This window comes from Chiloscyllium plagiosum, unplaced genomic scaffold (assembly GCF_037043375.1).
Source record: "Chiloscyllium plagiosum isolate Xiang-an unplaced genomic scaffold, Cpla_swu_hap1 HiC_scaffold_16, whole genome shotgun sequence".
Taxonomy (NCBI): domain Eukaryota; kingdom Metazoa; phylum Chordata; class Chondrichthyes; order Orectolobiformes; family Hemiscylliidae; genus Chiloscyllium; species Chiloscyllium plagiosum.
In genome coordinates this window covers 9750594-9765185 of record NW_028270154.1, presented here as the reverse complement: position 1 = coordinate 9765185, position 14592 = coordinate 9750594, and the positions used below count along the sequence as shown (strand labels likewise).

General features: G+C 43.2%; 1 protein-coding gene across 2 annotated transcripts in view; it reads left to right on the top strand.

The window, feature by feature from the left end:
* Positions 1 to 14592, top strand: part of LOC122556434 (UDP-glucose 6-dehydrogenase-like) — a 46091-nt gene that overhangs the window by 24471 nt on the left and 7028 nt on the right. For both annotated transcript variants that reach the window (XM_043703077.2, XM_043703078.2), the window contains exons 6-10: positions 1606 to 1753; positions 2556 to 2650; positions 3314 to 3444; positions 9612 to 9751; positions 12796 to 12887. In XM_043703077.2, coding sequence (XP_043559012.1) covers positions 1606 to 1753; positions 2556 to 2650; positions 3314 to 3444; positions 9612 to 9751; positions 12796 to 12887 — 606 coding nt within the window. The remainder of the gene's footprint in view (positions 1 to 1605; positions 1754 to 2555; positions 2651 to 3313; positions 3445 to 9611; positions 9752 to 12795; positions 12888 to 14592) is intronic.

Genomic DNA, 14592 nt, shown 5'->3' with positions numbered 1-14592 from the left:
AGCAGGAGAATCGACGTTTCGGGCTTATGCTGCCTGACCTGCTGCACTTTTCCAGCAACACATTTTCAGCAAACTATACCAAAAACGCCCAGAATGCCTCAGATGAGACCAAACAGGCTGACGAGTGAAACCAGACAGCACTCGCAGACAAGGGAATACACTTCCCAAAACACACTAACAATACCCGGTCAACACAGCTGTCCCAAAGCCCTGAGGGCAGGCTTATAACGAAGCAATATCAAAGCCCCACAAAAGAAAGGTCAGACAGAGAGGCACCAAAGGATCCTGCTCCCAGGACAGGAACAATGTACCCAACTATCCTGCGAAGAAGACTGGAATCTCCTGACCCATTGATACTGTCAGGATGTAGCATTGTATCGAGAATCAGGACATTCATCCGATAAGTGTTTTCCAATTAGCATCATTGAAACTAGATTACTCCATTTCCAGATACATTGTGTCTTGCCCCATTTCTAATTAACCTTCTTGTACAAGGTCATTATAAAACCTGGCTTCATCCTTAGCTCGAAGAAGAGAACCCTTGGTCTACCTGCACAGACTGTCTGTTCTGTGTCAGCCTAGACAATTTCTCTTCTCGTGATATCGCTTGTAATAAACAGCTTGTCAATTTCACCTGATCTGGTTTGTGTGGTCATTGTTTTATTGGGCTAATTTCTCTGACAGATGTGCAGGCTAGGTGGGTTAGCCATGGAAAATGTAGGGTTACAGGGATAGGGTAGGGGTGTGCGTCTGGATGGGATGGCTCTTCAATCCATGTAGGAACCACCCTCTGTGTGAAAAAGCCACCCTCCAGGTCCCTTTTAAATCTTTCTCCTCTCACCTTAAAATAGCGTCTCTAGTTTTGAACTCCTCCACTCTAGGGAAAAGACGTTTGCTATTCATCTTCTCTATCCCCCTCCTGATTTTATAACCCTCTATAAGGTCATCCTCAACCTCCCTACGGTCCAGTGAAAAGAGTCCTAGCTTATCCATTTTTTCTTTATTCAGGAGTTAAGTCAACTCTGGGATGAGGTGCCACTGACTAGGCCTTGGATGCTGCCTGAACTGCTGTGCTCTTCCAACACCACTAATCCAGAATCTGGCTTCCAGCATCTGCAGTCATTGTTTTTACAGCATTTATTGCCTACCCCAGAGGGCATTTGAGTCAACTGCACTGCTGTGGATCTGGAGTCACAGTTTCCTTCCCTAAAGGACATTAGTGAACCAAATGGGGTTTTCTGACCATCAACAATGGGTTCATGATCACCATTAAGCTCTTAATTCCAGATTTTAATTGAGTTCAAATTCTGCCATCTGCCATGGTGGGATTCACACCCAAGACCCCAGCTCGTTACTTTGGTCACTGGGAGTGATAATACCACTAGGCCATCGCCTCTCCATACTCCAGGCCTGCAGTGATGTGGTTGACTCTTAACTACCTTCTGAAATTGTCCAGCAAGTCACTCTATTAGGAATGAGCAACCAATGATGGCCTTACCAGGGATGCCCAGATACTCGAATATAGTGGCTGATGAAACATCTATTTTTTGTTTCTTTTCCCATCACCTCCACCCTGTTCCTTACTGCGACCTGACCTTTGTATAGGCTGCCAACGCCTTCCTTGCTCAGCGGATCAGCAGTATTAACTCGATCAGTGCCTTATGCGAAGCAACGGGGGCTGATGTGGAAGAGGTGGCCCATGCCATCGGCACTGACCAGAGAATCGGGAGCAAGTTCCTAAAAGCCAGTGTTGGTAAGGACCCTGTTACATAGGCTTCTCGGAGCTGTGAAATCTTTCTATCCAATGATGACACTATTATTTAAGCTGCATTAAGCCTCCTGCCACACATTTCATCAAACCACATCAGCACCATAATTATTCCTTTTTACATCATGTCTTTATCTAGCGTCCTGTTACATGTATTGGTGATACTTGTCACAAGAACTCTCTGTGATAGCAAGTTCCATGTTCTAACTACCCTCTGAGTGAAAACATTTCTCCTGAATTTGATTTATTACTGACTATTATTATATTATGGCCCCCTGGTTAACAAAACCATGTCATTTCTGGTCAGCTCATGTTACTCCTGTCCTTATTCAGTATCTGTAATGACATTCACCACAAATCACATTAACCTGACAGGCCAGTAATTCTTTCTCCCATCCTTCTCAATGTAATGAAGTAATATTGGCACATTTACAAGCTCGTGGGTTTCCTGAATCAAAAGGGCTTGGGGAAAAAGGTATGACTATTTCTGCTATAGGAGAAAGTGAGGACTGCAGATGCTGGAGATCCGAGCTGAAAAATGTGTTACTGGAAAAGCACAGCAAGTCAGGCAGCATCCAAGGAGCAGGAGAATCGACGTTTTGGGCATAAGCCCTTCTTCAGGAATAAGGGCTGAAAAAGGGCTTATGTCTGAAACGTCGATTCTCCTGCTCCTTGGATGCTGCCTGATCTCCTCCCAAGTTACTCCCCACTGATTGTCAGTTCCCTTTCTAATGAGTGTTAATTTATTCCATAACATTTCCTTCAGAATTGTCTATTTCAATTGCAGGCTTTGGGGGCAGCTGCTTTCAGAAGGATGTTCTCAATCTGGTTTATCTTTGTGAAGCTCTCAATCTGCCAGAAGTGGCCAGGTACTGGCAACAGGTGAGAATCTGCTGAGGGATGAGTGAAATTGTCATGACTCGAGTTGGAAGGTTTCCAAAGAAGCAAGATAAGGGTCTCTGGATAAGGGGTCGATCATTTAGGACTGAGATGAGGAGAATTTCTGACTTGGAGAGTTGTAACTCTTTGTGGACTCCATCATGAATGTTCAGCTAAAATCAATGAACTTCTGATTTTGGGACATCAATGGATTAGGTTGGGTGGAGCAGGTGAGAATGTGAAGTTGAGGTATTGTATCAGCTGTGACCATATTGAATTGTAGAGTAGATTTGAAGGGCTGAATGGCCTACTTGTGTTTCCATTGATTGGCTTTCTATGTCCTCAAGTGGAAATCAAAATTATGGGAACATAGCTATATGTCAGTCTGAAGATCTAAAACCAAATTGGGGAAAAGGATCACTATAAGCCCAAAAAGGAACTTGAGTAACTTCTTACCCATGCAATGGAATGTGGAACTCACTCCCACCGGGATTAGTCAGGATGAAAAGCATACATATATTTCCAAGGAAACCGGAAATGAGCAGGAGATATGTGAACAGGATGAGAGGAGTTGGATTGGGTGGAGGCTTGTCTACAGCATGAAATCTAGCAGAGACCAGCTGGGCTGAATGGCTTCTATAAATTCTCTGTAATCCTATGTGGCAGGTGATCGAGATTAACGATTACCAAAGGAGAAGGTTTGCAGCGCGAGTAATCGGTTGCCTTTTCAACACCGTCACCGATAAAAAGATTGGTTTGTTGGGGTTTGCCTTTAAGAAGGACACAGGAGACACAAGGTACAGTTGGTGAATTTGCTGGGGTGTTTGTACAGAGTTTACACTGCGATTACACAGTCCTACATAGATGGACCCTGTTGTTAATTCACTACAACCTTTGGTTAGTCCTTTGCCATTTGTTCTGTGATATCATTGTCAGTTAATCTTCCGAGCCCTCTGTTATCCTAGACCTTCCCTTTTATTCTCACGACCTCTTTCCACTTTTGACTGTCTAAAATCCATCACAATTCTATCTTAATCCTGGGAAAGTCTTCATCAACTCAATATTCACTCTATTTCTCTCCCCACAGATGCTGCTAGACCTGCTGAGTTTCTCCAGCACTTGGCTGGCTTTATTTGAGTGTCATAACCCATGTTGTTTTGGGACCTTTTATTCATTCATGAGATGTGGGCATCATTTGCAAGGTCAATCCAGGACAGGAGGTCATTGTCCACATTGGAACCAACGACATTGCAAGGGAAAAGATTGAGATTCTGAAAGGAGATATCAGAGAGTTAGGCAGAAATTTAAAAAGGTGGTTCTCAAGGGTAATATCTGGATTACTCTCAGTGCTACAAGCTAGTGAGGGCAGGAATAGGAGGATAGAGCAGATGAATGCATGGCTGAGGAGCTGGTATATGGGAAAAGGGTTCACATTTTTGGATCATTGGAATCTCTTTTGGGGTAGAAGTGACCTGTACAAGAAGGACAGATTGCACCTAAATTGGAAGGGGACTAATATACTGGCAGGGAAATTTGCTAGAACTGCTTGGGAGGATTTAAACTAGTCAGGTGGGGGGGGGGGGGACCCAGGGAGATAGCGAGGAAAGAGATTGATCTGAGACAGGTACAGCTGAGAACAGAAGTGAGTCAAACAGTCAGTGCAGGCAGGGACAAGGCAGGGCATGCAGGACTAATAAATTAACTGCATTTATTTCAATGCAAGGGGCCTAACGGGGAAGGCAGATGAACTCAGGGCATGGTTAGGAACATGGGACTGGGATATCATAGCAATTACAGAGACGTGACTCAGGGATGGGCAGGACTGGCAGCTTAATGTTCCAGGATACAAATGCTACAGAAAGGATAGAAAGGGAGGCAAGAGAGGAGGGGGAGTGGCATTTTTGATGAGGGATAGCATTTCAGCTGTGCTGAGAGAGGATATTCCCGGAAATACATCCAGGGAAGTTGTTTGGGTGGAACTGAGAAATAAGAAAGGGATGATCACCTTATTGGGATTGTATTATAGACCCCCCAATGGTCAGAGGGAAATTGAGAAACAAACTTGTAAGGAGAGCTCAGCTATCTGTAAGAATAATAGGGTGGTTATGGTAGGGGATTTTAACTTTCCAAACATCAACTGGGACTGCCAGTGTTAAGGGTTTAGATGGAGAGGAATTTCTTAAGTGTGTACAAGACAATTTTCTGATTCACTATGTGGATGTACCTACTAGAGAAGGTGCAAAACTTGATCTACTCCTGGGAAATTGGGCAGGGCAGGTGACTGAGATGTCAGTGGGGGAGCACTATTCTATTTGTTTTAAAATAGTGATGGAAAAGGATAGACCAGATCTAAAAGTTGAAATTCTAAATTGGAGAAAGGCCAATTGTGACGGTATTAGGCAAGAACTTTCGAAATCTGATTGGGAGCAGATGTTCGCAGGTAAAGGGACGGCTGGAAAATGGGAAGCCTTCAGAAATGATAACAAGAATCCAGAGAAAGTATATTCCTGTCAGGGTGAAAGGGAAGGCTGGTAGGTATAGGGAATGCTCGATGACTAAAGAAATTGAGGGTTTGGTTAAGAAAAAGAAGGAAGCATATGTCAGGTATAGACAGGAGAGATCGAATGAATCCTTAGAGTATAAAGAAAGAAGGAGTATACTTAAGAGGGAAATCAGGAGAGCAAAACGGGGACATGAGATAGCTTTGGCAAATAGAGGTTTTTGTTGCAAAACGTTTCGTCCCCTGGCTAGGCGACATCATCAGTGCTTGGGAGCCTCCTGCGAAGCGCTTCTTTGATGTTTCCTCCGGTGTTTATAGTGGTCTGTCCCTGCCGCTTCCAGTTGTCAGTTTCAGCTGTCCGCTGTAGTGGTTGGTATATTGGGTCCAGGTCGATGTGTTTGTTGATGGAGTTTGTGGATGAATGCCATGCCTCTAGGAATTCCCTGGCTGTTCTCTGTCTGGCTTGCCCTATGATAGTAGTGTTGTCCCAGTCGAATTCATGTTGCTTGTTGTCTGCGTGTGTGGCTACTAAGGATAGCTGGTCGTGTCGTTTCGTGGCTAGTTGATGTTCATGTATGCGGATTGTTAGCTGTCTTCCTGTTTGTCCTATATAGTGTTTAGTGCAGTCCTTGCATGGTATTTTGTACACTACATTCGTCTTGCTCATGTTGGGTATTGGATCCTTCGTTCTGGTGAGTTGTTGTCTGAGCGTGACTGTTGGTTTGTGTGCCGTTATGAGTCCTAGGGGTCTCAGTAGTCTGGCAGTCAGTTCAGAGATGCTGCTGATGTATGGTAGTGTGGCTAGTCCTTTTGGTTGTGGTATGTCCTCGTTCCGTGGTCTTTCTCTTAGGCATCTGCTGATGAAGTTGCGCGGGTATCCGTTTTTGGCGAATACCTTGTATAGGTGTTCCTCTTCTTCTTTTTGCAGTCCTGGTGTACTGCAGTGTGTTGTGGCCCTTTTGAATAGTGTCCTGATGCAGCTTCGTTTGTGTGTGTTGGGGTGGTTACTTTCATAGTTTAGGACTTGGTCTGTGTGTGTGGCTTTGCTGTATAAAACCCTAGCCAGAGAAGCAATAGCCAACCTACTGGACATACAGAACAGAAAACAGGACGCTGAACCTATCAACAAAGACGGCATACTTAAACTACTGGACTTGTGCCTCACAACACACTTCACATTCAACAACCAGATATACGAACAAATCAACGGAACACCCATGGGCTCACCGATCTCGGGACTCATAGCAGAGGCAGTTATGCAAAGGTTAGAACAAACAGTCCTACCACAAATTCAACCCAAACTCTGGGCCAGATATGTCGATGACACGTTTGTAATCATTAAAAACACGGAAATAGAAAAAACACACCGGATCATCAACGCCACACTCACAGGAATCCGATTCACGAGAGAAGAAGAAAAGGATAGCCAACTCCCATTCCTAGACGTGATGGTACAGAGAACACCAGACGGAGAATTCACTACAAGAGTATACAGGAAAGCCACACACACAGACCAAGTCCTAAACTATGAAAGTAACCACCCCAACACACACAAACGAAGCTGCATCAGGACACTATTCAAAAGGGCCACAACACACTGCAGTACACCAGGACTGCAAAAAGAAGAAGAGGAACACCTATACAAGGTATTCGCCAAAAACGGATACCCGCGCAACTTCATCAACAGATGCCTAAGAGAAAGACCACGGAACGAGGACATACCACAACCAAAAGGACTAGGCACACTACCATACATCAAAAGCATCTCGGAACTAACTGCCAGACTACTGAGACCTCTAGGACTCATAACGGCACACAAACCAACAGCCACGCTCAGACAACAACTCACCAGAACGAAGGACCCGATACCCAACATGAGCAAGACGAATGTAGTGTACAAAATACCATGCAAGGACTGCACTAAACACTATATAGGACAAACAGGAAGACAGCTAACAATCCGCATCCATGAACATCAACTAGCCACGAAACGACACGACCAGCTATCCTTAGTAGCCACACACGCAGACAACAAGCAACATGAATTCGACTGGGACAACACTACTATCATAGGGCAAGCCAGACAGAGAACAGCCAGGGAATTCCTAGAGGCATGGCATTCATCCACAAACTCCATCAACAAACACATCGACCTGGACCCAATATACCAACCACTACAGCGGACAGCTGAAACTGACAACCGGAAGCGGCAGGGACAGACCACTATAAACACCGGAGGAAACATCAAAGAAGCGCTTCGCAGGAGGCTCCCAAGCACTGATGAAGTCGCCTAGCCAGGGGACGAAACGTTTGCAACAAAAACTTCCAGCTCGGCGAACAGAACCACAACAACGAGCACCCGAGCTACAAATCTTCGCACAAACTTTGGCAAATAGAATTAAGGAGAATCCAAAGGGCTTTTACAAATACATTAAGGACAAAAGGGTAACTAGGGAGAGAATAGGGCCCCACAAAGATCAGCAAGGCGGCCTTTGTATGAAGCCTCAGAAAATGGGGGAGATACTAAATGAATATTTTGCATCAGCATTTAGTGTGGAAAAGGATATGGAAGATATAGACTGTAGGGAAATAGATGGTGACATCTTGCAAAATGTCCAGATTACAGAGGAGGAAGTGGTGGATATCTTGAAATGGGTAAAGGTGGATAAATCCCCAGGATCTGATCAGGTATACCCGAGAACTCTGTGGGAAGCTAGAGAAGTGATTGCTGGGCTTCTTGCTGAGATATTTGTATCATTGATAGTCACAGGTGAGGTGCCGGAAGACTGGAGGTTGGCAAACGTGGTGCCACTGTTTAAGAAGGGCGGTAAAGACAAGCCAGGGAACTATAGACCAGTGAGCCTGACCTTGGTGGTGGGCAAGTTGTTGGAGGGAATCCTGAGGCAAGGACTGATTCGGGATAGTCAACATGGCTTTGTGTGTGGGCAATCATGTCTGACAAACTTGATTGTGTTTTTTGAAGAAGCAACAAAGAAGAATGATGAGGGCAGAGCAGTAGATGTGATCTACATGGACTTCAGTAAGGCATTCGACAAGGTTCCCCATGGGAAACTGATTAGCAAGGTTAGATCTCATGGAATACAGGGAGAACTAGCCATTTGGATACAGAACTGGCTCAAAGGTAGAAGACAGAGGGTGGTGATGGAGGGTTGTTTTTCAGACTGGAGGCCTGTGACCAGTGGAGTTCCACAAGGATTAGTGCTGGGCCCTCTACTTTTTGTCATTTCCATAAATGATTTAGATGCGAGCATAAGAGGTACAGTTAGTAAGTTTGCAGATGACACCAAAATTGGAGATGTAGTGGACAGCAAAGAGGGTTACTAGGAGAAAGTGAGGACTGCAGATGCTGGAGATCAGAACTTAAAAATGTGTTGCTGGAAAAGCACAGCAGGTCAGGCAGCATCAAAGAAACAGGAGAATCGACGTTTCGGGCATAAGCCCTTCTTCAGGAATGAGGAGGGTGTGCCAAGCAGGCTAAGATAAAAGGTAGGGAGGAGGGACTTGGGGGAGGGGCACTGGGAATACGACAGGCAGAAGGAGGTTAAGATGAGGGTGATAGGCCGGAGAGGGGGTGTGGGCGGAGAGGTTGGGAAGAAGATTGCAGGTCAAGAAGGTGGTGCTGTGAGGACATGGCTGAAGAGCTTCAGGGCAGAGGAGATGACCTGGGGGGTGCAGTGAGAGAGGGACTCACTGAGATTCTTGTAGAGGGAGGAGGAGAGCTTCTTCAAGGTAGGCACCCTTGCAAGAGGATTCGCAGGAGGTTAAAATCAACTAGGAGAAAGTGAGGACTGCAGATGCTGGAGATCAGAGCTTAAAAAGTGTGTCAAACGCCTTTTTAACCACCCTACCTATGTGTGACACAAACTTCAAAAAATTATGTACTTGAACCCCTAGGTCCCTCTTCTACATGCTACTCAGTGTTAAAAATCATTCATTTCAATTGAGAATGTGAGGAGGTGGGCGATGAGAATTTATTTTACAGTGCATTGTGATTTTCAATTCACTTCCTCATGACTACAGGAAGTGGTTTGATCAGAACCTGATTGCATTAGCAGAATGGTTACCATAGCAGGAGGCCATTCAACCTATTGTATTCTGGCATTTTGTAAGAGCCAAACAGTTTTTAAAAAGATATTCCTGTCTTTTCCCTGTACTCTGGAAGCTTTTGAAAAGGTTTTCTTTTCTGGTCATGATCTAATTTCAGAAGGGAATTTAGTAAATGTTTTTACTATAAAGACTATAAAATGTTGTAAGACATGGTGGGGAGAGAAGGGGTATGGGACGTATTTTGGACCATTGCTTCAGAAAGCTAGCAAAACCACTGGCACAAATGGCCTCCTTCTGTACTGTTCAATTTGATACAGTGCACAGTCTCTTGTACCAGACTGCTATTGGGTCCTTGAACCAATTGGCCTCAAGTTTCAAGAATGATTTCCATTGCAGGGAGTCATCCAGTATCTACATATCCAAATATCTCCTGGATGAAGGAGCCAGGCTGCACATATTTGATCCAAAAGTGAAGAAGGAGCAAATTATTCAAGACCTGTCTCACCCCAGTGTTTGTGATGATGATCCTGACAGGGGTATGTATACAGGACAACAGAGAACTTGAGAATTTTTGTTGAGATAAGCATTGAATGAGGAAGATTTGCCTTAGCTCATCCATTAACTGAAGCAAACAGTCTTGGTATCGCACTGTTTGTTAAACCTTCGGTTTCTGCCTGTACCAAGCCTCACAACAACATTTCAAGTGTTCATTGCAGTGCACGCAGTAAAGCTGAGGGAGTTGGACAACATTTGTCATAATTTTCAAGGCTATGGGTACAGTGTAGATTTTGTGTATTTTGGTGGTGCTGAAGAGTCTCTTTCTGTTTGATTTTATGATTGATTTGGAGATGCTGGTGTTGGACTGGGGTGTACAAAGTTAAAAATCACACAATCACCTGATGAAGGAGCGTCGCTCCGAAAGCTAGTGCTTCCAATTAAACCTGTTGGACTATAACCTGGTGATGTGTGATTTTTGATTTTATGATTGTTAGTATCCAATGCCACCACTAGGTGGAACCCACCTCGCACAATGAACTCCTTCTTTGGTTTGAAATTCATTTATTTTTGATTTATTCTTTTTGTGAAACTCCTCAGTCCAAGTGGTTTATAAAGTTTCTGCTGTTTATGCACGAGCAGTGCTCTCTCTCTTTACTCACCAGTGGAGTCACCACAGATGACTGCAAATAGACGACTCGACTCGCCTTTCTTTCTGACTGAAACTAAATTAATGAAGATGTGTGATCAATGTTGACACAGCGTTAACCTATTTAATGTATGCATTCTTAACCTGTAACTGGTATCCATGAACATCTTAAGCTTCACTTGTACACTTTTAGAGGCTTCTGAGTTAGGAGCTGGTGTGATGTCACCAGCTGCTAATGACGCTATATTTGAGTTATAGAGAGTTGGAAATACGCTCTGATTGGATAAACATTAGCAAGGACTACACTGTATCAGTAGAGCAATGGAACTGAGAAAGTTACACCTTAGGAACCATTTGGCCCATTGTGTCTGCTCCATCATTCAATATGATCATCTATCCTTGATCTCAACGTCAAACTCCTATCCCTGTACCCCTTTTACATGTTTAGCTTTTAGAAATACATCTATTTCTGTATTAAGTAGATTCAGTGAGTTAGTCTTGACGGCCTACTGCAGTAGAGATTTCCACAAGTTCACCGTCACCACAGGAAATATTGCTCCTCATCTTGATCCGAAATGGCCTACCCCATATCCTGAAACCATGACCCCTTGTTTTGGAAGTTCCAGCCCCCAAGTAAAATGTCATCCCTCAATCCAGTCTGTCCAGAATTTAATATGTTTCAAAAGCTTGCCTTTTGTTCTTCGAAGCGAAATGCAGGCCCGGTCAATCCAATCTCTCCTCCTATAACAAACCCTCTATCTCGGGAATCAGTTAGGTGAACCTTCGCTGTTGCTCTCTCTATGGTAAGTATATCTTTCCCTTTGCAAAGAGACCAAAGCTGCACTCAATATTCCAGGTATTTTAATAAAAATTCATTCCTGGGAAGAGGGTGTCACTAGATAGGCGAACATTTGTTGCCCAAAATTAATTGCCCAGAGGACAGTTAAGAGTCAACAATGTTGCTGTGGGTCTGGAGTTACATGTAAGCCAGACCACGTAGGGATGGCAGTTTCCTTTCAAAAAGTACATTAGTGAACCAGTTGGACTTTTCCAAGAACTGACAATGGTTTTGTGGTCATCATTAGACTTTTAATTCCAGATTTTCATTGAATTCAAATTCCACCATCTGCCTTGGTGGGATTCGAACCAGAGATCCCAGAACATTACCTGGATGGCTAGGCCATTGACCAACCCCCCCACCCCCCTTTAATGTTGTCTCAACAAGTAAGACATCCTTGCTCCTGTACTCATACCCTCTTGCAATGAAGGCCAACATACCATTTACCTTCCTAACTGCTTGCTTATTGTCATATGTACTCGAGTATTGGAATACAGTGGAAAGTATCTAATGTTGCCACATATGGCATCATCTTATGTACAAAGGTATCTAGGTAGAAAAAAACTCAGATACAAAGTAGTAAAAGAAACAAAGTTAAGAGATAAGCATTGCAAACCTTCATAGAATGAGTAGAAAAATAAAGAAATACGGTAATATTTAACATTAAATGCCCCTTTTATATAACCAAGAAAAAAAAATAATAAAGTTCAAGGTTCACCAGTTATTGCTGGGGCCCCAAGCTCCTCCACGTAGCTCCCTCTCTGCAAGACGTCAGCTGCCTGTTCTCACTGCCAGCACAGATACTGGGGTTCCTCCCTCACCGCCTGCGAGTGACTGGTCAGCAAGGACACCCAGATCCCCTTTATACATCAACATTACCCAATGTCTCATTCAATGGATTCATACTTCAAAACATCAGCACCAACATGCTGGGGTGAATGACCTCGTATTCTTATCATTCTGAGAGTTTTTTGATTTTCGTCACCTTACTGCACGTTTGGTAACCCTTTTCTTTTTGTTTTAACGAGTTCGGGAAGCAAAAGGCATTCTAATTCTCATCACTTCTAAAGAAAATTGCACTGATATTATTGGTTGCATTTCATTGTTGCACTATGCTTCAGGGTGTCCTGAGGCTGTGTAAGGCAATATTTATATATATATATTGCACCGAGAATACTATCCACTGACACACTTGCACATATAAAACGATATACATACTTTGTTATCTTTATATCTGTGTCTCGGTGGGCAGTATTCTTGGTGCAGTCTTTTAGCTGAGATGTTGAACTGAGGTACCCCACTCGGGTGAATGTGAAAGGGCTCATGACCATTAATTTATAAGGTGGTTTATGCCAGTACATTTGATAATTACTGATGTCTCCATTAATATCGCAAAAATAGTTATCTGGTCATTATCACATGCCTGCTTGTGCAACCTTGCTATGCACAAATTGGCTTGTGCACTATCAATGTTACCACAGGAGCTATGCCTCAAAATTTGATTATAAAATGGCCTGAACGTGCACTGCAGTTTTGAAGGATGCTGTGAAATGTAGATGGTTTATCTTTTAATGCAAGTTCTCTTTTATTTTTATTAGTGTCACGTTTGGTCACTATCTCTCTAGACCCTTATGAGGCTTGTAAGAATGCCCACGCTATCGTGATCTGCACAGAATGGGATATGTTTAAGGTATTAAAAATAATTGCTGCTGTGGGTATTTCCTCTTATTTATTCCTTCTGACTCTTCCTTCTGATCTTGTAGATAAAGAGGTTGCCCCGAATCGGTAGCCATTAGCATAAAAATCCACTTATTTAATTGTAGAGTTGTTGAAATCAAGTTTGTCCTGTGTTGTGATATATGTCTGTTCTAACAGATATGTCTGTTTTGATATGTTACTAAATACATGAGTTTTGCAAGACATGTTGGTATAACACAAAGTAGTTAGCCATAGTTCACAAAAATATCTTTTATTTTTTTCCACTGGAATGAGCCAGTTGGTTAGTTGGACTTAGGGCCGCCATTCCACATACCTGGGGTAGTGTGAGGAGGTGCATTTTGTGAATTACCATTGCCAGTGTGGAGACCTGAACCTGTACCGCTGGCTTAGAAATCGTAATGTGGGAATTGAACCCATGCTGTTGGCATCACTTTGCATCACAAACCATCCATACAGCCAACTGATCCCCTGGATTGGAACCCTATTTGTAAAGCTCAGGATACCATGTGTGTCAGCCATGACTTGACTTGGCAATGTACTGGCTTAAAGTGGTTATGGCTTCGTGTTAATCCAGGTAGACCATCAAGTTGAACATTGCAATGCAGGACTGAGGAACACTACACTGTCCGAGATGCCATCATTCAGATGAAATGTTAAAACAAAAGTCTGACTTGCCCTTTGTTGTGTATCACAGGGCCATTATTTTGAAAAAGAGAAGAGTTATCCATGATATCTCGGCCGATATTTATCCCTCATTAAAGAACAGATTATCTAACTATTATCACATTGTTGTTTTTGGGAGCTTGCTGTTCATAAATTGGCTGCTCCATTTTCCACATTGCAGCAATAACTGGATCTTCACAATGTCCTTCAGTTGTAAAGTGCTTTGAGAAATGTAGTCGTGAAGGATACTATATAATTGCAAATGTTTTTCTTTTGTGCTTTGTTAGTCTTTGTCCTCTTGAATGATTTCTGCACTGGTACCCTTGGGTGCCTCTGTTCTTGCATCCTTTCAAAAATATTAGTTATCTGGTGTTGTCTTTTCTCATTCACCTTACTGAAATTTATCAGCTCTCCCTTTTTCTTCTTTGAATTGGATCTGTTGTCTGCCTATCTGTCTCTTCTGGAATCCACTGTCTTACTGAACTTTTTTGTTCACTCCCAGGATGTGGGTGCCACTGGCTGGGCCAGCATTTATTGCCTGTCCCTAATTGCCCTTGAGAAGATGATGCTGCCAACCTTAAACAGCTGCAGTCTATTTACACTCTTTGAAGAATCATACAGCCCAGATGAGGCCTTTTGGCCCATCGAGTCTGCGCCAACCTATCTATACCAACCCCATTTTCCAGCACTTTACCCATAGCCTTCAATATTATCATATTTCAAGTGCTCTCCATGTACTTTTTAAAAATTGAGGTTTCCTGCCTCTACTAACCTCATATTTTGTACCATGTGCAAATTTTGAATTTTTATACTGTATCACAAATCTAAGTGTTTTTAATATATATTAAACCCAACAGTAATCATGGTACTGGACTTTTGGAAAACATCATTGTCTACCTCATTCCATTCCAAAAGGCTGCCATTCCTAATTCTGCTTTCTGTCCATTGGCTAATTTCATATCCAGACTGAAACGACCCATTTATCCCACTGGCTTCAGTATTGCTGACATGTG